We start from the raw sequence: 23,174 nt of genomic DNA on the forward strand, positions 1-23,174 counted from the left end.
GTGCGACGGCCATGTTCAGTAGCATACTTGAAAACCTTAATCTTCAAACCGCATGTTAGCTAATGTATGAAACCATCGTGGAAACCCCACGATCGTGCTGTTGGGGCAACCATAAGCTATAGACATTTGCAGAAAAAGCTCTCTGGCCGCCGCCATTTTGCGAACCAAGCGGCCCCTACCAGCCATAAATTTCTGCCACCTGCCTGAGCTGTGGAAACCCGGTCAGCATGACTCCCCAGCTGCATTGTGCATTCAGAGTTCGCCAACTTTTCTTGGAAATTTTTACTTTATTTGCCTGTTTAGGATGCTTACCCTTTGTGTGCTATCATGCACTGTGAGAACCAGGGAATACCAGGGCTCATAGCCTGCTCGGCCTTCGCAGGAAACAAACGAAGAGAGTGAACGTCAAGCAACTCGCGAGTCGTGACGGAGGCAGTTCGACATTCTTGAAGGATTATTTCCGTTGAGATAATCTCCAGAAAGCCTTCCCGACTTGTGTTCCGAGTCTTCGCGAAAAATAGCTGATAGGGTCGGGTCCGGAGTGTTTGCTTTGAAGCTGTGCAAAAAAGCAGCTCTCTTCTACATGTGCCCAAAACACGCCGGATTCCGTCTGATCGTCGTGAAGTTACTATCGTCGACACTGTTTATTGGATATGCTGTGTTATTTGAGACCTTTCTCAAATCCTGTTCGGATAACGCGGCATTGTGGGGTACGTACAATATATGTTGTTCGATTGATGAGACTCGTTGAATTTCATTTTGTGGGCGAGTAAATCTATGCAGTTTGAATATCCTGTGCGGTCAAATATTTTTGACGGTTAAGATCTTTGTAGATTGACAAGGCGGAGTGTATGGTGCCGTAAAAAGACCAACATAAAATAAAACAAACATCCCAGTTGCATTCTTTCTGTCGCTCACGGACTCACCAAAACAGCTTTCGTTGCTTTGTTTTTGTTCTCAAAAATAGTACAGAGCATTCTTAAAAACCCCGAGAAATTCTATTTGCCATAGAATACAAAAGAAAAATAGAACACGGCAATTTAGCCTCCACCAGCGTCCGAAAGTGTGCCCACGCAGGCTGCCACAGCCCACTGACGAGAAACTCCACAGCTCAGCGCAGTCTGGCAACACTGACTTATCCTCTCAAAACCAGGGATGCCTGCTGTAAATCGCTTCGTTCGAGACTGCCGCTTGAAAGGTCTATAGGCAACTTTCAAAAATCCTGCCATGCAACATTGCATGCGTTGCACGCTCGGAACAGTTGGCTGCGAAGCTGAGTGACATGGTTTCAGTCGAACAGGCGTTGTCTCTGCTTGCGCGACGAAACATGTGCAATCGCAAGTATGCTGAAGTTTCTCTCGCGTAAAACATCAACCAAGGCACCTGCAATTTTTTTGCTTAAAACCTGGCATGCTCGAAACCAATAAAATAGTGGCCAGTGTTTTTTTAATTGCTTGGCGACATTTATGGTATTTTACACTTGTGGGATGTCTCAGTTGTGAAAATGAAGTAGCGAGTTCCATTATGACACAATAATCATGGCAAATATCTGAAGCCGGAACTAAATGGCCCGCTAGTACCCGGAATTCATTTCTTGGCATCTCCTCACCAGGGGCCGCCCCGATTCGGAAAAAAGCTTATTGCAAAATGGCGGAAGGTTCATTTCTTCCCACGACCCCGGCTTGGCTTGGCCACCTGGAGATGGAGGTCGTTCCTTCCCATGATCGTCTAGCTGTTTATCGCTCAAAGTGGCGCATAAAAAAATTTGAACGTTCCCACCTCGTGATACAAAGTTGGGGGTGCATTTATTGAGCAAGGTGCAAGGAAATATGTTATATATTTTTATCTGGACGGTTTCCTTTTTTATATTGTGTGTTTTCTACTGTTTGTGCTCCCGTAGGGTAATGCCTTGGGCAATGTTAGGTCAAATGATTGAATTCAATTTTACCTTATCAGAAATTTTGGCATGCTAAGAGCATCAAGCACTAAAAAGGTAGTCAGTTGTTGTCCTTCTGTTAATGAATATTCATGTCTAAATCGCGCCCTTTCGATCATGCCTCTCAAGAACATCAGTGCTTCGGCTTTGGCTGGAGAGGACGAAGCCAGCCTGATCGCCCATGAGGAATGGCTTATACGAGAAGGACGAAAGGCAGCTCCTGATGAAAAAGGAATCCATGAAAGGATGACTCTCACTGCGAGGAAGAGGCTCTCTGACATGGCACAAATGGGCATTGATGCTGTTAGGACAAGGTACCCATACCTGATGGACTCTCAGCGAGTGAGTCATTGCTGCTACTCTTCCGCTTTATTGAATACGAAGGTGTTGTTGACTTTTTTTTTTGTACTCTTGTTTGAATACAGAAACTCTTATTGAAGGGACACTGACAGGGTGTTTATGCTCGCCGATGTTTTTAGTTGTACATGGCTTATGAGAACCCAACTGCCCAGAACAGAATTTGAGGCTCAAAATTCAGTTTCTTTCCGCCCGAGGACCGCCACGAGAACTGGCCGGTTCGAGTTGCGCTCTCTCTCTTTGTGATCACGGGCTGTTTTCTAAGGTTTAGACACAACCACCAAATTTAATCAAAGTCGTGGGTCATTGAAGGCACACAGTCAATATTAAAAATAGCAAAAAGATGAAACCCTTTTTTTGTGACTTCTAAAAAGCTGTTAATAAGATTATTGAGGAAAAAAAAAGTTGCACAGAGAACCGGACGCATTCTGTGCATTTCCTCGTTCAATAGCCCTTTTGCGAAATCCCCCAAGCGCCCTGGCCCGCGCGCGAGGAATTGTGGGAGAGACTGTCCCTGGCCTGGCCACTCTGCCTTGAGATCGCATTGCCTCGTCGCTCGTCTCCTCATAATCTTGTTTTTTGATTTCATTACCTATTTTTATATGTTCAAGTGTATATTTATTGGTTCTAAGTGTTTCTATTTTCTTCTGTGCGCAGTAGTTTTTGCATATATATAGTTTTTGTCTTTATTATGCCTTTTTCGACGGGAGTGCTGACGAACAACAGGCCGCTTCGCGTGTCGTTCTCCGGGTGAGTGTTATCGTTGCTACTGGTTCCTGTCGTGCTGTTAGCTGTTCATTTTGGTTCACTTGACCCGCGTGCAGTCGTGAGGAGCCGTTTATGAACACCCACGCAGATGTCATAGGGGTAGGCAGACTCTAAATCAAGAATTGCGACGCGAGAGCAGAGTGCGCTGTGATTTAGCCGCCCGCGCCTGCTCCGTTGACTCGCAGTGCAGCGTATGCCTTCGGGTGCCGCTTGCTTGACCAAGATACAGCAAGCTGCTTTGTCGCTGCGAACCATTTGTCCGAATGTTTGCAAAGCTGAGGCATATGCAACGCTGTGGCGTTTGACAACTGCGCGCTGCGGTGCGATCCCTTTGCAAATGCCGACGGCTCAATGTCGCGGCTTGAATGTGCCTATGGCATGCCTTCATAATCTTTCTTTTAAGCGGTTGTCATTTGCCAACGCCCTTTTTCAAGTGCAGAGATAAGTTGCCGCGATTCATTTGTCCGAATGCCTGCAAAGCCGTAGCACCGTTTGTCATATCCAACGCTGCGGTGCCTGACAAACTGCGCTCAGCGGCGCGAGCCCTTCGCAAGCGCCGGGCGGCCCAACATCGCGGCTTGTGTGCGCTTATAGTATGCCTTCTTAAACTACTTGCTAAGCGGTTGTCAGTTAAAAGCACCCCTTTTCAAGTGCAGAGGTGTGCTGTCTCCCAGGCAGTCATCTTGAAACTCGTAGTTCCTTCGATAATTTTATTTCTCTAGTCAAGATGTCAGCTCAAGGTATTTTATTTCTTTAGGTCACCTTCAGCAGTAACATGCCCTCATAGTACAGTTTGCTGTGTGCCAGGCTGTACAAACAGTACTGCCGGCGGACGGCATGTTTCCTGGCACTGCTTCCCAAAAGACAGCGTCCTGCGAAGCGTTTGGGTGAAGACAACTGCGTGCAGTTGTGAGGCGCTGCAAAGTTGGACATGCCGAACAGTGTTACGGTTTCGCAGGCATTCAGACAAATGATTCGTGACAGCAAAGCGGCGGGCTGTATCTTACTCAAGTAAGCGGTATTGAAGGCACATGCTACAGTGCCAGTCAACTAAGCGACGCGAGAGCCGAGTGCGATTGAGCCACCTGCACTCGCTTTGTTGACTCGCACCGCACTCGGCTCTCGCGTCGTGATTGTTGATTCAGAGCTCTGCCTACCCCTATGACATGGGTGCGGGTGTTCATAAACGGCTCCTCTCGACTACACCTGGGTCAAATGAACCAAAAATGAACAGCTAACAGCACGATAGGAATCAGTAGCAATGGTAGTACTCACCCGCGGAACGACACGCGAAGCGGCGTGTGCAGAAGAGAATAGAAACATTTATAAGCAATAAAAAATACAGTGGTACAGATAAAAATAGGTAATGGAAATGAAAAACCGGATTAAGAGGAGACAGGCGACAAGGTAATGCGATTTCAAGGCAGAGCAGCCAAGCGAGGGAGCCTGTTGAGTGTTAGCAACATCCTAGCTAATGCAGCGACCAACGACTTAGTTGGAAGCTATGGTTCACAGGCCAGGTTTGGAGATCCTATCAACTCTATGCCATACTGCATGAAAAGGACTCGAGGGTCCGAAAGAAAAGAGTAAGAGATTGCATGTGAAGAAGAAGGTTTGATATTTCATCAGCGTGATGTCTGTAGTACCAATTATTTCTCTGCACTCTTGCAAGACTTGCTTGGCAAGTCAATAGACATATTAAGAACTTCAGAAGCAAAGGGAAGTTAAAAAAAATAATGTTACTAAAAAAAGAAACTTGCGTATTGTGTGTTCGTATGTTTGTTCCTAAAGCCCTTCCCACACCTTCAAGTTGTGGTAAATGGGGGATTCGGCCAACTCGCTGAAAGCCGACTCATCGACAGTCAATTCGTAGTATAGGCCAATTTGTTGTAGGACAATTCATCAAAAGGCAACTTGTCGAAAGGCAACCTGGGACTGTCATTTAACCCATTCGAGGCCGATTCCTCGAATGGGTTAAATGACGGTCCCAGGTAAAAGTTCATGGTTCCTTGTTATCTTTTGATCTAAATTTTTATTTGTGTTTGGACTAGGGACAGCGGTCTTTTTAGGTTTTAGGACAGTACCTTGAGACAAGTTTAGAAATGTAAATTTCGGGATTGTCCTTTTGCTAGTTTTCTTTATTACTTTTTGTAATGAGCCGCTGCGGACTGTTGCCGCGAAGCAGCGTGGACGGGTAGGCCAAGCAAACTCACACGTGCCACAGTGATGCACACGCGACGTAGTAACTGTCCCCCACTGCACCGTGAAAGTGGAGAAAGCTGCAAGTTGTTATCTTCGACAAGAAAGAGCGCACTGGATGTTTATTACGATACGGCGATATTACGCATTACTATAGGGCAGGATTTGCTTTAACATTTCAGGACAAAATTATATATTATGGCTTTGAAACAGCGGCGACCAGTTGGCGTCTTCGACTAATTTTTCTTCGACGATTTGCCTTATGACGATTCGGCCTATTCGACAAATGGGCTGCTGACGAGTTTACCGTCGATGAGTTGGCTTTCGGTGAGTTGGCCTAGACTCGGTAAATGGTAGTGCCAGTAAAATCTGAATTTAGGCGTTGTTTCTTGTTTCCCTTATTTAAATTAATGAACAAGTGCCAATTTCTTTGTAAATTTTATTAAAGAAATGCCGTGGCATATTTCCTGAACTTTCAATTTTTATATTTTCTTTTGTGAAGTTCGCTAAAGATTTCGAGAGGCTCACGAAGATGAACCTGGCCGACAAAGTCGCAAAAGGGATTGACAAGATCGTTCTGTTGGCCACAAAGAAGGCGATCGACTGCCAGGAGCATGTCCTACTTACACTGCAAGCAGCACCGCACATGGATCTGGGGAGGCTCAGGACACGGCGTGAGTACAGTAAGAAAACCGCTGCGCAAGGGAGGCTTTTCGACCAAGCGATAAAATACCACCATTCAATGCATGCATGGGAAAAGATAGTAAAAAAACAAACAAAAAACTTTCAGTCTTTCTCTTTTGTTGAGGAAGGAAGACTAGCGGAGCTGCACTATGGTGGGAATGAAGTGATGGCCGATCGCTAGTCGGCAAGCCAGAGTGGAAAGGTTGCGGCCATCTATGATGGTTGCTGCCGTCTCCTATATATGGCGGTAGCTGTCCAGAGTTCTGTGTCATCGGGTTATTTGAGGACTGACACGACCCTGGGGAAACTAGCCGCTAACAGCTCCACTGTAAAAAAAATAACCGAGTTTATGTGTGCAATTACGTTGGCGCATTGCTCGGCTGAGAAGTAAGCGAAATTATAGCTTTCAAAATGCGGCCTTTAGGGTGGGCTGCTTTGTGCTGGCCTCCCCTGTATTGAAAGATGGAACGTGACTGGCACTCTCGCTATCAGCGCGCTCGGAAACAATAGTGCTACGTGCTGCAATTTTGCCGCTCTGGTCGTTGGTCGCTCGTGCTAATCTTTTTCTGCTGCAGCTGTACATGCGCAGCGCCTTGGCAGAGGAGAACCCTCTGCCAAGGTGCAGGCAGCGTGGTGGAGGGCCGTAGAGGACAGACATTTGGGCTGCACACCAGTGTATGGGGAATAACTTTGGGAGTTTGTATCATACTCCCAAGGTTATTTCCCCGTGGTGATTTGAATTGTTTCATACCATTTGGTGACATGTCCAATGGCTTATCTATAATATTATGTTGCACCCATTTAGGTCGTTCTGGTGTGTTGCCTTCTTTTCTTTTAGTGGGGACAGGCTTGGCCAAGTGAACATCTTAGTATTTGTCTGAAGTTCCCTCATTGTCACTGATCCTACTGGAAGATAAGCAGAACAATGCATACATTTTTTTTCTGAAACCGTCCAGGACACGTGCAACGAAGAGTACAAAAATGTATTTGATATCTTGCACAAATGTTGTTGGTGTTTTTCAGACATCCTGACTGTTGTAACTCTGCGCATTTTGGCACTGAACGTCAAGGAGTCAACATCACTGCCCCTAATGTTCGTGCAAGAAGATGTAAGTTATTTCACTATATTTTTGCGAAAGTTGATGCTAGCAAGAACAAAGTTCCAGCCTACCTTCAATGTAGCAGGGTTAAATAAATGCTAACTAAAGAGGTTTTTTTGTTGTTTTTTGTGGGTAGAGTGTTCGTTTTTTTTTTGTTTTCACGGTATGTTTTTTCATAGTGCCCGCAGGGGCTAGAATTGGAGCCTTCTGAATACATATTAGTGACCATGTTGATGTCAAAGGAAACAAACATGTGAAATGCACATGAATACAAGTCCTGAAAAACCAATGAAGGCTGGAAGGCGGCAGGCATGCTGATCTTTCTAGGGTTTTCAATACAGAGACAGTGTAGCGTGTTAACTGGCTTCCAACAGTTCAATAGCAGCTTGTTCACCTGGCCCCTTTTGTTAATGGGGTGTCCCAAAACATTAGGCCCACCAGGCCCCAAATACTTCTGTAACGCTCAAGAGATAATGGCCACCTAAATTACAGAGATATAAAGTAAAAATTTGAGGCGAACCAAGTTTCGGGTACAATGGCTGAAACGCCAAAAACCTAATAGTCTGGCTTCCAAAACACAGCCATGCTCAACGTGCCTCATGCTGGATTTTCACTGCTCCGGTTGGTGTTCGGACGGGAGAGATATGGCCAGCGACTGCACATAAAATGTAAATGTAGCTCGTGAAAATTAATTTATACAACTACATACGAGACATTGTTATGTTTGCTGTTTTCTGGAACCTTCATCTTTGGGTTTTTTTAGTGTAGAGGAGGAAGCAAAAAAATTAACATTGGCCAACGAACAAATAATAGCATGTACCGTTATGGTCAGTCGGTAGCCCTGTACGGTTCATAAATGCGGGGTGGCGAGGTAAGCAGGGTGCGTCCGTGGCAGACATAGATTGTAGCACCTGAGCTGGCTGCCTTCTGTCGGTGTTTGCCCCCTTTTTTCTCCTTGAAACTTGTCTGCCCTTGGCTATGTTCGCTGATACCGATAAGAACCCATTATTGCACCCAATGAGCGCTGACGACCGATGACACTGCCTGACAAAGCGCGTCTGCGCAAACATCCCTGCTTTTTGTCTTCTCTTCCTTCTGCACGTATTGTTTCTCATCTGTGCATTTGTTGGTGTCCTCTTATCCAAACAATAACCTCAAATGTACACAGGAAGGCTGCTGTCCGCATAAAGAAACCAGGCCACTGTAAAAGTGAGATGTGATAGCAAAGCGAAAAATCACTCTCATGGTGAAAACGAACCAGTGATGCGTCAGATTTTTGGCGTGACTTTTATTTTTTTTATCTCCAGACCTGTACTCATTTCCAACAATAAATAAGTCTAGCAGCGTATCATAATGCATCGGAAAAGTATCTCACTATTGAAATGCAAATAGGTTTCACAAATGCATCTTCATACTGAAATAGAGATACTAAAATATATCTCTAAGCTTATATCGCAATATTTTCATGTCGTGATGTTTCCCCAATTGTAATTCCTCATTCATTTTACATTGTTGCAGATGCCGGTTACTTATTTAAACATAAGCAATGCTCATGGCCTGAACTGGAGTGAATAATAGCAGTTGACAAGAGCAAACATGTTTTGGCCTTCTACATTAAAATATGTTGTGCCTTTTCCTTTTACCTAACGCAGGATGAAAACATCCCACCGACACCGTGTGTCCTGTACAGCGGGCAAGACTTAGAGGATGCAGACTTCTTTCACCTGGTTGTTGATCGTGAGAGGTTGTTCTCCGTTCCAAATGCCGAGGAGGGGCTGTGTATGTTGTTGGCAGCCTATTGGTTGTTCAGTATACAATATGAACGGAAGGCCTTCAACATGCTCGTCACTCTGGAGAGGCTTTTTCTCGGCATGAGCCACACAACTCCAAGGGCAGTGGTAATTAAATTTTTAAACAAAGTTTGCAGGCACGTGCATGGTTGAAGCAATGATTTGTGCTTCAACCACACGCGCATTAACTGCTTCGTTACGGTTCAGTTTGAGCTTTTTCTTTTTTTTTTTTTTTACGGTGTTAGTTTGCAGGCTCTGTAAAAATGGATGTCCACCCACGGGACAGTGGGGCTTTACAGTTCAAGTAAGGAAAATGAACACATATTTTATTCAACATTTTATAAGTTAATTTTTACAAAATAGGTTTTGGGAAGAATAGCAAAACTGGAGTGATACCGGCAGAGAAATGAGGCTCATTTATTGGTACGAAAATCAAAGAAGCAGTGCCAGTCAGTTTCAGTGCAGAGGTAGATTTCACAGGACGTGCAATGGTGCTGAGTTTTCTTTGAGGAGCCAGGGTTCCTGCACTGTGTAGCATTCTTGACGTCTTCTTTCTTTGGCACGTGAAGTGCCTGCGCCGTCTGGACTGGCGAGTTCGGCAGTGGCTTGACTCTCTTGCGCGGAACCTGTGGCACCGCACAAACTTTCTAAAATGGCATCAGCCTGACTTGTTAGTCCTGAAAATCGAGCACAATCAATCAAACCAATTGTTTTCACTTCGCGAGTGTTTCAGATTGGTGCGAGCAAAACATGATCATCGCGAAATTCGTGTCATAAGTTTTGGGTCCCAGCGTCCACCCACGTAGACAGTTTGACAAGGGACTACTATAACCCTTGCTAATACTGTTGAAAATATTAAGCATTAGTGACCATCTGTGAACTTTCAAGAACTCTAGAAATATAAATTAACACAGCCTCCGTTTGTGTAAATCACATAAACTGATTACATACCTTGGCGTCGCCCGTAGAACATGCGAGTGCTGCAGGTCGCCATTTTTAACAGCAAGCAACAAGTTTTCAGTGCTGTTTGCTCAACACTCCTCCAGATGGCAGCACAGACTACGTCCATGACGGTGGACAGGCGTCCTTTTCTGTGTGCAACGAAGTTTTTTTTTTTTTTTTTTTTCTTCTTACAATTCAAAACCCAATGTTTACACTGGTGGACGCAGGGTCTCAGGAGGTTATACAGGGTGTTTCACGAAAGGTGGACAAATTCAATATTGCAAAAACTGCTCGAAGGCTTGTGTCGTTTTGGCCCTGGGCTCGAGGCCTATTTAGGAAAACTTTTGAAGTCCGGGATAATTAGATTGTTAATTATTTTTGAGTAACTGACTTTTTAGTATTGTGTTTTAGGTTATGGTTTCAATTAGAAAATTGCTCAGCATCATTGAAAAACACTAGATCAACATATTACACAACAATAGAAGGCACGTGCAGCATCTTACGACTTTCTGAAAAACCTCACAAATGGGATAGGTTTTTAAGTTTCGGTTTGCTATTGGAGCGCATCTCGACCTCGACGGCACCATGCCCCGTGGAGAAATGGTGCAACCAGCCTCTGCTGCGTTGCGCAAGGACATCGCAGCAGAGGTTGCTTGCGCCATTTCTCCATGGGGCGCGGTGCAATCGGGGCCGAGATGTGCTCCAATTGCAAAACGAAACTTAAAAACCCGTCGAATTTGTACTGTTTTTCAGAAAGCCGTAAAATGCTGTGCACGCCTTCTGTTGTTGTGCAATATGTTGATCTAGTGTTTTTCAATGATGCTGAGCAATTTTCTAATTAAAACCATAACCTAAAACACAATATTAAAAAGTTAGTTACTCAAAAATAATTAACAATCTAATTATCCCGGACTTTAATCATTTTCCTAACTAGGCTCCTCGTCCAGGACCAGAATGACACAAGCCTTTTTTTTGTTGCGACCCATAGTTTTCGCAATATCGAATTTGTCCACTTTTCGTGAAACACCCTCTATGTGGATATTGCACTTTTCGCGACAGTATTATCAGGTTAATTTTTATTTTGCTTACAGAACAAATGATAGAATGTTTTATGGAGGCATGTTTTCTTTTTCTGTCTTTAAATGTATAACTTATGCCGACCTCCTGTAGGTGAGGTATAATTTATCTGTACGGGGGTTCCTCATTCCTAGTCACTTTCCAAAACTTTATAATTTTCTTTGTACTTGAGATTTCTGTGATATTTTTCATTACATGTTGGCAGATAGCATTGTTTATGTCAAGGAATGGCATACATTGTATTTTTTTTCGTTTGTCTTTTAGGGCACAATAAATGTTCAATTTTACACATTCTAATTGATGTCATAATGAGCTTCACTTACTGAAATACTGCTGTGGTTCAGTCAAGGGCTAGACCGCCATGCTTCCAATTAGTAAATAGATATGCTTAAGGAGATGAGTGAAGCGTGTTTCCTGCAATCCTCTGAGACAAAACTTGGCACTTGATCTCCAAACAGGAAAGCTCCACATGCTTCATTTGTAAAAGCCCATTATGTTTATAACTATGGTTTAGCCGTGCAGTACGATGCTTGGGGCCACTGCTTGCTCACTTGAAGTTCGAGAAAGGGCGGCACCGGAAGCACTACCAGTTGCCCTCAGGCTTATGATGTGGCTTGCAAGTAGCTCTTTTGTATTACTTCATGAAGTGAGTTGCGTTCAATGTGACTCGTTCTTTCTTTATCATGTGCCTTGTATGTGATTTGGCAATACCCCCCCAGGTGAAAAAAAGTAAATGTGTTTAGTAAACATGATAAGCTGAGAATCATGATAAGAATATCCAATACTTTATATGATTTTCGTACAATTTAGAATTTCTGATATGTGTATTGGACACATGCCTATAAAATTTTTACTAGGGCCTATGCTTCATTTCAGCTTTCGTCCGAGTGCGGCAGACGCTACCGGCCAATCCAGCATCGGCAGAGTGTCATGTGAGCTTGAACTCCACATAACCAAAACGTTGCATGATACTCTCCCGGCACTGGATTGGCTGGGGTGGCCCAGCATCCACTGGGCCACCCCAGGGGGCGCCCATTTTACGGCAAGCACCCTCTACCAGGGGTGTTTGGAAAGCACCCATTATAAAGGGTGTTTGCCTGAACACCCTAAGGGTGTTAGCCCTGGGACAAACTGGTGTACACCCTTAAGGGTGTAAAAACTTTTAGTGTGTAGTGTTAGCGCCCTCGCAAAAGAAGACGACTGACCCCAAGCTCGCGCCACCATCCGCGTGGCGCACCGTTCTTTTTGCTGGGCAGGCGTACCCACCAGACGTGTATTAAACGCTCCCTTTTAAACCTTCACTGGTCCCCCGTTTCCCATGTCGAGGCTCTAACATATCAGAAGTGGGATGGACCAAGCCTAATCCAGCGGCCACGACCGAGTGCAAGTCGACTTCTGTGGCCACGAATCGTCACAGCAGCGGCACCGACTAGCACCTCGACATGGATGAGGAAGGGCGGCGGCGGAGCGAGCGGAACCGATTACGGCAGACTGCGGCGGCGGACCCTCCCCAACTTCCAGCAACCGTTGCGACTGGAACAGGGAGCACGAGCCTTATCGGTAGCGACGACGCAACCACGAGCCAAGATGGCGTGGCAGATCAAGCTTCGGAACGCTCCGACACCGACACCGTGGGGCAGCGAATACCTCTGGCAGGCCCAGCAAACGTTCCACCAACAATCCAGACTGGGTTGTATGGACCGACAGGTGATTTGTGTGGGCTTCGGACTATTGTACAAGAGGTTGTACAAGCCGCCGTGCGAGGAGCGGTCGCAGGCATGGCTGACCTGCTTCGTCCCGCAACCCAGCACACGCAAGACCCAAGACCACCTGCAGAATCTGGCATCAGTGACGAAGCGCTCATTCGGAGCCTGAGCGTTGTCAAGTTTTCTACTCCAGAGGATCTGCTGGAGTGCCTCAAACGTTTGGACGACCGACTCACCACCGTCAGGGTAGCGTCCCGCCGATCTGATGCGGCAACCGGTTCGAGGGCAGGAAGGAATGCAAAGGCGATCTCTGTTGACGCACAGTTGCGGGTGCACGAAGGCAAGGAACACTGTTTGCCTGCTTGTGCAATCAACGTCACAGAATATGGCGATACGGCTTTGCCTATTTTGAACATATCCAGTTCCAACGTCACTATTTCAAAAGGCGATGTAGCAGCCAGAGGCTCCTGGTGTTCAGAAATATCTGAAACAGCCATCAACCGGAGGACGATGAATCTCCTGGAACCGACGAAAGTTGAAGATGTACGAACAGGACCTCAGTTTTGCCCTGATCTGTGGAAGAGATACCGCCTTACAACAGAGGACGGTCCTATCGTGCAAGAGCCTTTCAAGACGCGGTTAGTTAAGGAATGCTACTGCTACAACTGCGCAGGCCAAAGCCAATTTGGTCACCAATGCCACATGCAGATGAGGGGCAATCCAGGTAAGGCTTACATCACATCTTACGACGACCCCCACGAATCTCAACATCAGAGTAGACAGTCAGAAGGAAATTGGCGAGCAGCACCGAACAAGCAGAAAGGAGGCAAGAGCAGCCGCAAGCGGGTACACAGCGAAAACGCGTGGGCAAGAAGACAAGCAAGGAAACGACCTCACCGCAGTACGAATCACCAGCACCGAAACAACGACGGCGGCTACGACAACAAACCTTCCGTGAGTAACAGCGGAGGCTCGAGAAAGAAAAAAAAAAGAACAAGAAGTCGCACTTGCAGCGGAAAGTCGATGCGACTTTCTAATGAGACCTACCGCATTGAGAATATATCTGGCCACGAGCGAACTCAATGTTTCTACGCGTCAACAGCTCCCGTCGACAAGCTGAAACGAGTCAACACCTTTGATGTTGACATTGAATAAGAAACATCAAGTGAGGACACTTGAATTTCAGGATGGCCGAATGTTAGCGCCCTCGCAAAAGAAAACGACTGACCCAAGCTCGCGCCACCATCCGCGTGGCGCACCGTTCTTTTTGCTGGGCAGGCGTACCCGTCGGACCTATATTAAACGCTCCTTTTAAACCTTCAGTGGTTACCCGTTTCCCATATCGAGGCTCTAACAATAGTGCGAGTTTGAAGTCTGTCCAGGGCCACTCGTTCTCATCTTGCAAGCCCTCGAGAGATCGGAGAAGGTTAGCAGGCAGGAGCGCAGCAAGCCGCGCCTTCCTGGCATTTCTTTCTTCTTTTTTGGTCTCATTGAGGTCGAAGACTTCTTTGGTTGAAACATCTCGTTGAATGGGGAAAGGGACCGGGCCTTGTGAATGCTGAATTCTTGCTTGCAGCGGTGCCCTCGCGGCCCCGTCTGCCCGCTCGTTCCCCAGAATGTTGGCGTGGCCAGAAATCCACGCGATGGTGATCTTCTGTTTAGCCCCGGCGAGGCGAACCAGTTCCCGGATGTGCGCAACCGTAACCTTGCACGTGCTCGATTGCCCAAATGCGCGCACTGCCTCTTGAGAGTCTCTGTATATGCGGGTTTCACTGATTTCGGGGTGTGGCATGGTCGTGGTCCTTTCCACTGCGCGAACAAAATGGCCGGAAGTTCTGCCATGCAGGTGCTTCGTGTATGTGAGGTAAGCTGGTTGCTCGTCTCGTTGTGAGTAGGTGAGTGCCATGCAATTGCAGTTCGGCCGCTATCGTCCCTCGCTGCATCCGTGTAGAAGACTTCTACGTGTTTGAGAAGCTGGCTGATTTCCTTGTTATAAATGGCCGCTTGCGTGGCTCGTCTCTCGGGGTGATCAGGTCCATCGTGACTTGGAAGGGGTATGACAGGGGTAACTGCCTCCGCGTTCCAAGGTGGAGTTGGTGTTGGCATGAGCCGGCCGTTGATGAGGTGGGCGCGACCACTCGACGTGAGTAGGATTCGACCGTGAAAAGTGCGAGACAGCCGTTGACCTTGGCTCACCCGCATCTCATCGGCGATATCATGGACAGTGTTCATGTGAGCGATGCTCTCGAGTTGGTCTACCTGCATGAAACGGGGAAGTCCAGTGACAACCCGCATGGCCACTCGTAACATGGTGGTGAGTGGTGCTTCTTGTTTCTTTGTCAGACGAAGATAATTAAGTCCGTGCACCACCTTGGAGATTAGGATGGTACAGACGAGGCATCGAAGGAGGTCGTCCTGTGCACCCCAGGCCTTGTTTAAGATGGCCTTGAGTAAGTTTAGGCCTTCTTTCCTCTGCAACTTCACCTGCCGGAGCCAGGTGATAGCGCCGCATTTGCGGTCGAATGTGACTCCGAGAATTTTGATAGAGTCGGTCTGGTAACAGGGACTTCATCCACCTGCAGTAGGATGTCTGTGCGGGCGCTCCGGCGTTGGCCGGGAATCACCATATAAGTGGTCTTCTTATTTGATAATTCGAGGCCTGATAGGAGGGCGAAGGTTTGGACGATGTTCAGAGTCGTTGGCTTTCCGCCCCACCTGCCGTCGTCCATAGGGTGATCTGGTAAAAGAACTGAACCTTGTGGAACCCCCGCTTTTAAGGAAACTGTTATGCTCTTCATGCCATTGGTGGAAACAAGCTGCGATCTACTTTGGAGAAAATGGTTGAACAGAGATAAGAATGGTCCCCGGAAGCCGATAAAGGAAAGTTTTTGAAGCAAAATAGATTGGGCACACCGTGTCAAATGCCTTACTGACATCTAGAAAACACGCGCAGATAAATAAGTGGTGATCAAAACCCAAAATTTAGTCGTCTAATATAGCTTCAAGAAGAGGTTGTGTCCCATGACCTGGCACAAAACTATATTGGAATTGCGATATTATGTTATATTTTTCGATATAAGAAGACATAATTATATATATATACCTCTCCAAGATTTAAGCGAGAAACGGAAGAATAGATATTGGTCGGTAGTTTACAATCCGGTCACGTTTGCCTCCCTTGAAAAGAGGTTTAACAATGGAGGTTTTTAATCCTGAAGGAATGACACCCGACTCTAATATTTCGTTAAACATGAGTAGAAGTGTTTGTTGGATGTGCCTAAAATTTCTTCGGATGTCGCGGAGGTGAATTCCATCATACCCTGGTGATTTTTTAGGTTTGAGACTTGATATTATAGACTTCAGATTGGTCATTGTCATGAGTGGAAGAAATGAAAAAGGTAATTTGGAGTGGAATAAAAGACTGGGCGGTGTTGGACTTCGTCTGGTTTTGCCCGAAAATATGGCAAAGAAGTTATTGAAGGTATTCGCCGTAGCATGAGAATCGGGTCCAAAAAATTCGCTAAAAGTATAAAGCTTGTAAACAAGGGGGTGCGACTCCGCGTAGTTCATTAATCAGTGACCACGATCTAGCAAAGTTGGACTTTGATGCGCAGAATTGCTTTTGAAAATATTGACGCTTAGCCGAGCGAATAAGTGCGCTTACTCTGTTCCGAAGAGTTCGGAATTCAGCTTGAAGGTTAGAGTTATGTGGCGAGCGCCGGTTTCGTCTCCAGGCTATTTTTTTTTAAGTTGTATAGCAGATAATATATCCTGATTTAACCAACGTAAATTTAAATTTTGTTGTTTGCGAAGAATTAATTTTTTTGAGGGTTCTGAAAACCGCTTATACAGCCGCACAAAACGGAGGTAAATATCTGAAGGTGTAACAGATTGCTGAAAAGCACTCCGGTCGTAATTAGAGACAACGTTGTCAAATATTTGCCGATGAACAATTTCAACCCGATGAATTTGTTAAAAACTGAAGTCGGCGTATCATGGGGGAATTCGAAATGTCATGCAACAAAATAGTGGTCTGATAATTTGTGAGTAATGACTGCTGCTTTTGTTTTGAAGGATGCCAATCTTAGATTGATGTGGTCAATAGACGCGATTACAAGTCTGTTTCCTAAAAGTTCCCCTCTTGTTGGAACAAGGATTGCTGGTTCAATGCCATGATCTGCTAGCAGTGTCAGATGTTCACAAACTAGAGCCATTGAAGGCTTCAGTAAGTCAATATTAAAGTCCGCGACGAGACATAAAAAAGCAGTTGCCGTCAAAGTTTGCAGACTGTTCCACAGGTCACAAAGAAAATCTGCAGCTTTTTCCCAAGGTGGTCTATAAAATGTAAGTAGATAGAGATCATAGGCAGAAGTAATTATATGCAAAGCTTTTGACTCCGCTGAGTGGAATGTTAACTGAAGTTCCGTAAAAGATATCTTGTTCTTAAAAAGGATCGCAATACAACCTCCGCGCTTATTTTCGCGGGTGTAGAATATTCGTCATCTTGACGAATATTTTACACCCGCTGACAGAGATTAATATTCGCCATCTTGACGAATATTAATCTCTCACAGACCAAAAATATTAGCCATATTAATAACAATAATAATAATAATAGATTTATTTTCCAACAAAACGTACAGTGTTGATGGGGGCTTCGAAAAAAGCTGTTGATACAGCTTGACTAGTCCCAAGCCCCCATAACTTCAGCAGCTACAAGCAGCGTGCACGGAAAAAAGGAAATACACTGAAAACACTAAACAAAATGAGATTGAACAGTCAGCCAATGAGATACATGAAACTAAATAAGTGAAAGCCGTTTACAACTCCCTGTAACGCCGAATTGGAGCGCAGCTCTTGAGGAGGAGGAGGGAAGGGTACTGAGGGCCACGTGTTCTCGGGGGGGGGGGTCACGTGACCCCCTCCCCCGAGGACATGTGACCTTGGTGGGGTCACGTGGGGGCAGTCACGTGCCCTCCTCAGAAGTCACGTCACCTCGGGAGGGTGTCACGTGACCTCGGGGTGTCACGTGACTCCCCAGGTCACGTGACCAAATTTTTCCGCTAGATTTAGCGGGGAAATTTCTTCCGCTAGATTCAGCGGGGAAATTTTTTCCGCTAGATTTAGCGGGCAAATGTTTCCGCTAGATTTAGCGGGGAAATGTTTCCGCTAAATCTAGCGGGGAAATTTTTTCCGCTTGATTTAGTGGGGAAATTTTTCCGCTATATTTAGCGGGGAAATTGTTTCCGCTAGATTTAGCGGGGAAATTGTTCCGCTAGATTTAGCGGGGAAATTGTTCCGCTAGATTTAGCGGGGAAATTTTTCCGCTAGATCTAGCGGGGAAATTTTTCCTCTATATCTAGCGGGGAAATTTTTCCGCTAAATTTCGCGGGGAACTTTTTCCGCTAGATTTAGCGGGGAAATTTTCCCGCTAGATTTAGCGGCGAAATTTACCCATAATGCACCGCGTGGTTACGCCGACGGCGACGGCGACGGGGACGCCGCTCAAGCCGGAAACGGGCGCCTAAGAGCTGCGCTCTAAAAAATAAGCGGACACTATAGCAAAACCACACTTGCATACATCGTTCAAGGCACTATAACAAAACAATTCTGACCTACAATATTCAAGAGCAAACAAAAAAAAAAAAGCACTGCCCCAAAACATTTAAGGAAAAATCCGAAAAAATAGTCTACGTTAATTAATTGTACAATACACAAAACAGAAGCACATTCCCCTTCACAAAGAATACTCAGAAAATGCGCACAAAGGCACCGTTCAATCCTGGCCGATTTGCCCAGACAGTATCATGTCCCGCAAGGTACCTACCGATAGCGTGTCAAGTTCTATGGGCGGGTCGCCTGTGGTGCACATAAGGGCAATTCAGAGAGGCAATGGCGATCCTTTTCGAAGATGAATAGGACATTGGCTGACGTAACCGATTCATTTTGTTGCAAAGAATTCGGCATAACCTCCCACAAAATAAAAAAAAGATCGGTGTCAGCTGCAGGACGATTCACCAACCTTCAGAATCTTGTCATACCAACCAGCTCAGCTCCGGGCAGTCACGATTTACAAACCTCGGAAATGAAGCGGTTCCCCAAAACCTAAAAACAACCTTGGGTCCGGGTCCCAAGTTTTGCCTTCAACCGAGCCTGCGACCTCTGGAGCTTCTTACGTTGGCAAGGAAGGTTGCGCACAGAACCAGGGAAGAGGTTAGATCAAGACGTGTTTCCGAATGTGTTGACGCTCTATCCGGCTCAAGGGGAATTCATGCCCAAGATCCTAGACATGTTAACTTTATGGTTGACAACCAGCAGCGTGTCTTGGCAGTGGATAAAAAGGCTCATTTGTGATACGGCCTGAAGGCAAGTATAATGGAAAAGCATGCACAGCGGTTCATAAAAACTTTCAACCTCTGCAGATAGTCCCGAAGAAGGCCAAAAGCCAGGCACTCTCCCTTTGTCAATACGCTCAACCAGTTAGCAAGCAAGACAAAAAAGCTGATGAGCTACACATTGAGGTCTTTTTTGGTGCCAAAACACAAAAAGAAGCCTGCCCTTTCCATGCAATTGTCACCGAAAGAGGGTCATGGCAACAGCAGATGTCAGGCTATCTTGAAAAGCACCTTTCTTCTGTGAAGATTACGGATCCCTTTATAGTCTGGAATTCGGAAGCTGTGGTCTGTATACTAGCAAGAATCAACTGTCCAATCACGATGTTTTCAGCGTGGACGTTCAAGGCCTTTTTTACTCGCTTCCCCATGAACATCTACTTGCCTCTGTTAAGTCATGCATCGAGTCCAACGGTGATCTCTCGGTCCGGAACTCAAGTGATGTACGCATAGAAAGTTTTCTTGAGCTGCAACAATTCTATCTTAATTGTACATTCATTGTGTGGCAAAACGTTTTTTTTTTTTTTTTAAGACGGGAGTCTGTATATGCTCGTGTGTTGCACCGGTCCTAAGTTATATTTTAATTCCGGGGGTCGACCATGCCATTAAGACGGCCATAGCGTCTATGCCACTTCTTCACGTGTTTAGGTATGTAGATGATTTCCTGCTAGTGTAGCGAAAGACACTGGAGAATAAGGTAAATAGTAGTATCACGGACATTTTTCACAACTTCGGTTTAGGACTTATTTTTACCCGTGAAACGCCTAAGGAAGGTGAGTTGCAATTTCTAAACCTTTCCCTATCTTTGCAAACAAACCCCCTGTGCTCGTCATTTTCACCCCGCTCTAAAAAAATGGTTTACTACACTATACGTCCTCGCACTCAAAAGTCGTAAAAAAAGGCATGTATTTTTCTGGCCTTACTTTAGCCTTACAGATGTCATTGCTCCACACCATCAAAGGGAGTTTTAGTGCTCCAATTGAGAGGCTTACAGAGCCTGGGTTTCCAATGCAGATGCTAACTGAGGTGGTAGGAACTCTGATAAAAAAAGGAAAAAGATGTGAAAAAGCTGCTCGTATGGTCGACAACAAAGGACTGGTGGGGGTTCCGTATATACTCAAAATTTCTCACAATTTTAAACAGGTAGCCAATAGGTATGAAGTTCCTCAGTAATGTCAGCCCCCCCCCCCCAAAAAAAAAATAAAGTAAATGGGTAAAACTTGTTCTAAAGTTTGTGCAAATGTAGAAAATACTACAAAACACAAGTGCCGCACAAGACACGTCCGCCCTTATACGTGCCCTGTTCAACCAGAGTGGTTTATAGCATTCCCCTTTCCTGTGGTAGATCCTACGTAGGACGAACAGGACGGTGTATTAATGACCGGTTAAGGTAACAATATTTCTCTTAATTGCACGGTGGGGGTCCCCTACCCCGCATTGTCAAGGGTGTAAGTGTACACCTTCTTAAAAAAAAGAGAAAAACTCGATCACTGGCAGATTTCACGAAAAACACACTAGGGATATTATTGAAGCTTTTAGTATACTCCGCCTAAGTGAGCGTTGTGTCACCCATCCTTTTGTGGCATTAACACACAAGGAAATCACCTTTCTATAATCGTTTGAGTGTGGTTGATGGTGTGTGTCCTCCGCTTGCTCGGGTGCCCCCGTGCGAGTGTGCCCTCGGCTCGAGCTGATGCCGCTGGCTGTTCTTTTTTCTGCCTTCAATATGTCGAGTTGTGAGTTTGCGCCTATCTCTCCTCTCTTGTCTCTCCACTGTTCCTTTCTATTTCTGTGCAATTTTAACCATGTTCTGACATCACGGCGCTGCTGTGGCTCTGTCGTCGGACTGGCTCATGCTCAGAAGCTATGCTTCTCACGAATCTAGTTTTCCCGCGCGCGCAGTGCCGACACCCCTACTGAAAAAAAGTATATGAATCTATATAAGAACTGATATGAAATATCCAAAAACTGATATGCGACATATGAAACTGATATGAAATATACAAAAACTGATATGCGATATAAGAACTGATATGAAATACCCAAAAACTGATATGCGACATATAAGAACTGATATGCAACATATGCCAACTGATATGAGATATCCAAAAACTGATATGCGATATAAGAACTGATATGAAATACCCAAAAACTGATATGCGACATATAAGAACTGATATGCAACATATAACAACTGATATGAATGTGTCCAATAAACATATAAGAAATAAATTCATATAACTTTTTTCAGTATACGACGTGCCGAGCGGGAAAGCAAACACGTGACTTGGAACCGCAGTGGAGCGGCTTTATTTGCTTGCTTTCAAATAATTACGGCATGAGCGTTTACTTTTCATTAAGAGATTTGTCCCCTGAGCCGTTCTAAATACTCTCAGAGGTACGACATTACTGAAAAAAATCCAACACGCTGAAAATATTATTTATTGCGTAGGTGGTCACCGAAAAACTCCGTACTTACAAAACGACCTGTATAAAAGGCGGAAAAGCAGAGCTCCGAAGTAGTTATTGGGTGTGCTGTTGTACTCATGTTTGTTGTGCCGTGTATGTGTATACACTCAATGTATTTGTTCATCTGATGGTAGTGTTATGCGTAATGTATCTACATGGTGGCGAGAGTAAATAAATATATTTTTGCAGCACATGAATTGGGCGGTACCTAGCGCCACCTAGCCTAGTGTAACTGATATGCGGCATAGGAAACTGATATGAAATAACAAGTTCTGATATGAAAAAGGTGTCCAATAAACATATCAGAAAAAAAAATTCATATAATTTTTTTCAGTAGGGACGTGGGCCGTGTCCCAAAATTTACTCGATCTATGCTTCAGGGTTAAGGGTTTTGTAACTTGGTGCTTTAAAACCTACCCGCATCCAGCGTTTCTCAATCTGTGTTGTCACGTGACGACCGACCGGAGTAACTCGGATCCAGTTGGGTAAGATTTCGAACATGGCCTTGGTGTGGGCAAACGCTGATTTTTTTGTAAACGGTGCGTCGGTTTATAGACTCTAAAGAATGGTGTAGCTTTTACACCCCTTTTCACATATTTGACACCCCAAAACTTCAGTTCGACGTACAGTGCACTGAGGTTGAACCGAAGGCACCAACTTTCACGAGTGGCTTGATAGCCGAGTTGTAGAACTTTTTAAAATAGCTAGTGCGAATAACGCGTTATTGTGTTATTTAATAAAGTACAGCCGTCCATCGGCTACGCCAAAAGATTTCGCCGAATTCTACGCTCTGAATCTTGGAACCAGGTGGAAAGATACAGACACTGCTTGAGGATCCGTTGCTACTACGGGGGTGTTACGATGCAGGCAGCGGAGAGGGCCTTCAAGGGTCACCTGTAGACAGCAGCAGAGTACACTGAAGTTTTGTGGCAGCAGGCAAGAGCGTCGATACCAAGAGCCTAAAAACGCGGCAACATACGACAACCACAGGTGTCTCTTCTCAGAGGTGTGGTCCTGCCACCAAACATCGAGGAAGCCTTGGAAAAAGGTCCAAAGTTCTGCAGAGAACCGGAACTGCGCCCTGTAGCCAAGCTGTCCTTAGTGAGAGGGATGGCGAAAAAAGCCACCCCTGAGGACAAGGAAAGGTGCGTCGCGGATGGCGTCGACGTTCTTCGGTGCCTGCTAGGTCAATAGGTCAATCGATAAAAGGATGGAATAACATGCACATCATCGACTACTTCAAGGACAACGACCCGAAGCCGCTAACTTCCGATAAGGAAGGTGGCTTTGTGGTTGTGACGCGGGACATGTTTGCTGAAAGGTCACGGCAAGCAATCCTCAAGAACTTCAATAAAGTGAGCCCGGGTTCCTTGTCTAAGGTTAAGGCCCGCGCAAAGGAGCTTTGTGGTGATATGAACTTGGCGGGGTTGCAAAAAAGCGTGCAATCCGCCACCGGTCTACATCTGAACATTTTCTTTTCCGCCAAAACGCACAAAAGTGGGAACCCTTTTAGAGCGATTGTAACGGAAAGGGGCTTCTGGCAGGCACGCTTGTCTAGCTTCCTCATCAAGCACTTGTCAACATTGAAGCTGTACGATCCTTTTTTGGAGCGAGACTCGGAGAGCGTTATTGAATTTCTGGAGGAAGGAGCGTGGGGATTTCAAAGTGCCTTTTCGGTGGATGCTGAAGATCTTTTTTCTTTTATTCTGTACCGCTTAAGCCACTCTTTTGTGCGGTTAGGAAATCTATTGAAA

At 45.5% G+C, this 23,174-nt stretch overlaps 2 protein-coding genes across 2 annotated transcripts; one reads left to right on the forward strand and one right to left on the reverse strand.

Moving 5' to 3' along the window:
- The first annotated feature begins 2,053 nt into the window (after positions 1-2,053).
- Positions 2,054-9,957, forward strand: LOC120844444. The gene is made up of 4 exons (XM_040216237.1): positions 2,054-2,278; positions 5,763-5,934; positions 6,968-7,053; positions 8,697-9,957. Exons 1-4 carry the CDS (start codon positions 2,054-2,056, stop codon positions 8,985-8,987), a joined length of 774 nt encoding a protein of 257 aa, XP_040072171.1. The 3' UTR covers positions 8,988-9,957.
- Positions 9,228-9,903, reverse strand: LOC120844438. The gene is made up of 2 exons (XM_040216226.2): positions 9,786-9,903; positions 9,228-9,511 (listed from the first exon to the last, which is right to left on the reverse strand). The coding sequence occupies exons 1-2, from the start codon at positions 9,901-9,903 to the stop codon at positions 9,309-9,311; spliced, it is 321 nt and encodes a 106-aa protein (XP_040072160.1). The 3' UTR covers positions 9,228-9,308.
- Positions 9,958-23,174: the final 13,217 nt, after the last annotated feature.

Source organism: Ixodes scapularis, unplaced genomic scaffold (genome assembly GCF_016920785.2).
Source record: "Ixodes scapularis isolate PalLabHiFi unplaced genomic scaffold, ASM1692078v2 PGA_scaffold13__105_contigs__length_92229423, whole genome shotgun sequence".
In the NCBI taxonomy this organism is placed as follows: domain Eukaryota; kingdom Metazoa; phylum Arthropoda; class Arachnida; order Ixodida; family Ixodidae; genus Ixodes; species Ixodes scapularis.

Coding starts and splice junctions, on each gene's coding strand:
- LOC120844438 (XM_040216226.2), bottom strand. CDS start 9,903: ATGGACGTAGTCTGTGCTGCCATCTGGAGGAGTGTTGAGCAAACAGCA. Junction 9,512..9,785: donor GTTCTACGGGCGACGCCAAG/GTATGTAATCAG, acceptor CTCGATTTTCAG/GACTAACAAGTCAGGCTGAT.
- LOC120844444 (XM_040216237.1), top strand. CDS start 2,054: ATGCCTCTCAAGAACATCAGTGCTTCGGCTTTGGCTGGAGAGGACGAA. Junction 2,279..5,762: donor ACCTGATGGACTCTCAGCGA/GTGAGTCATTGC, acceptor TCTTTTGTGAAG/TTCGCTAAAGATTTCGAGAG. Junction 5,935..6,967: donor GGGGAGGCTCAGGACACGGC/GTGAGTACAGTA, acceptor GGTGTTTTTCAG/ACATCCTGACTGTTGTAACT.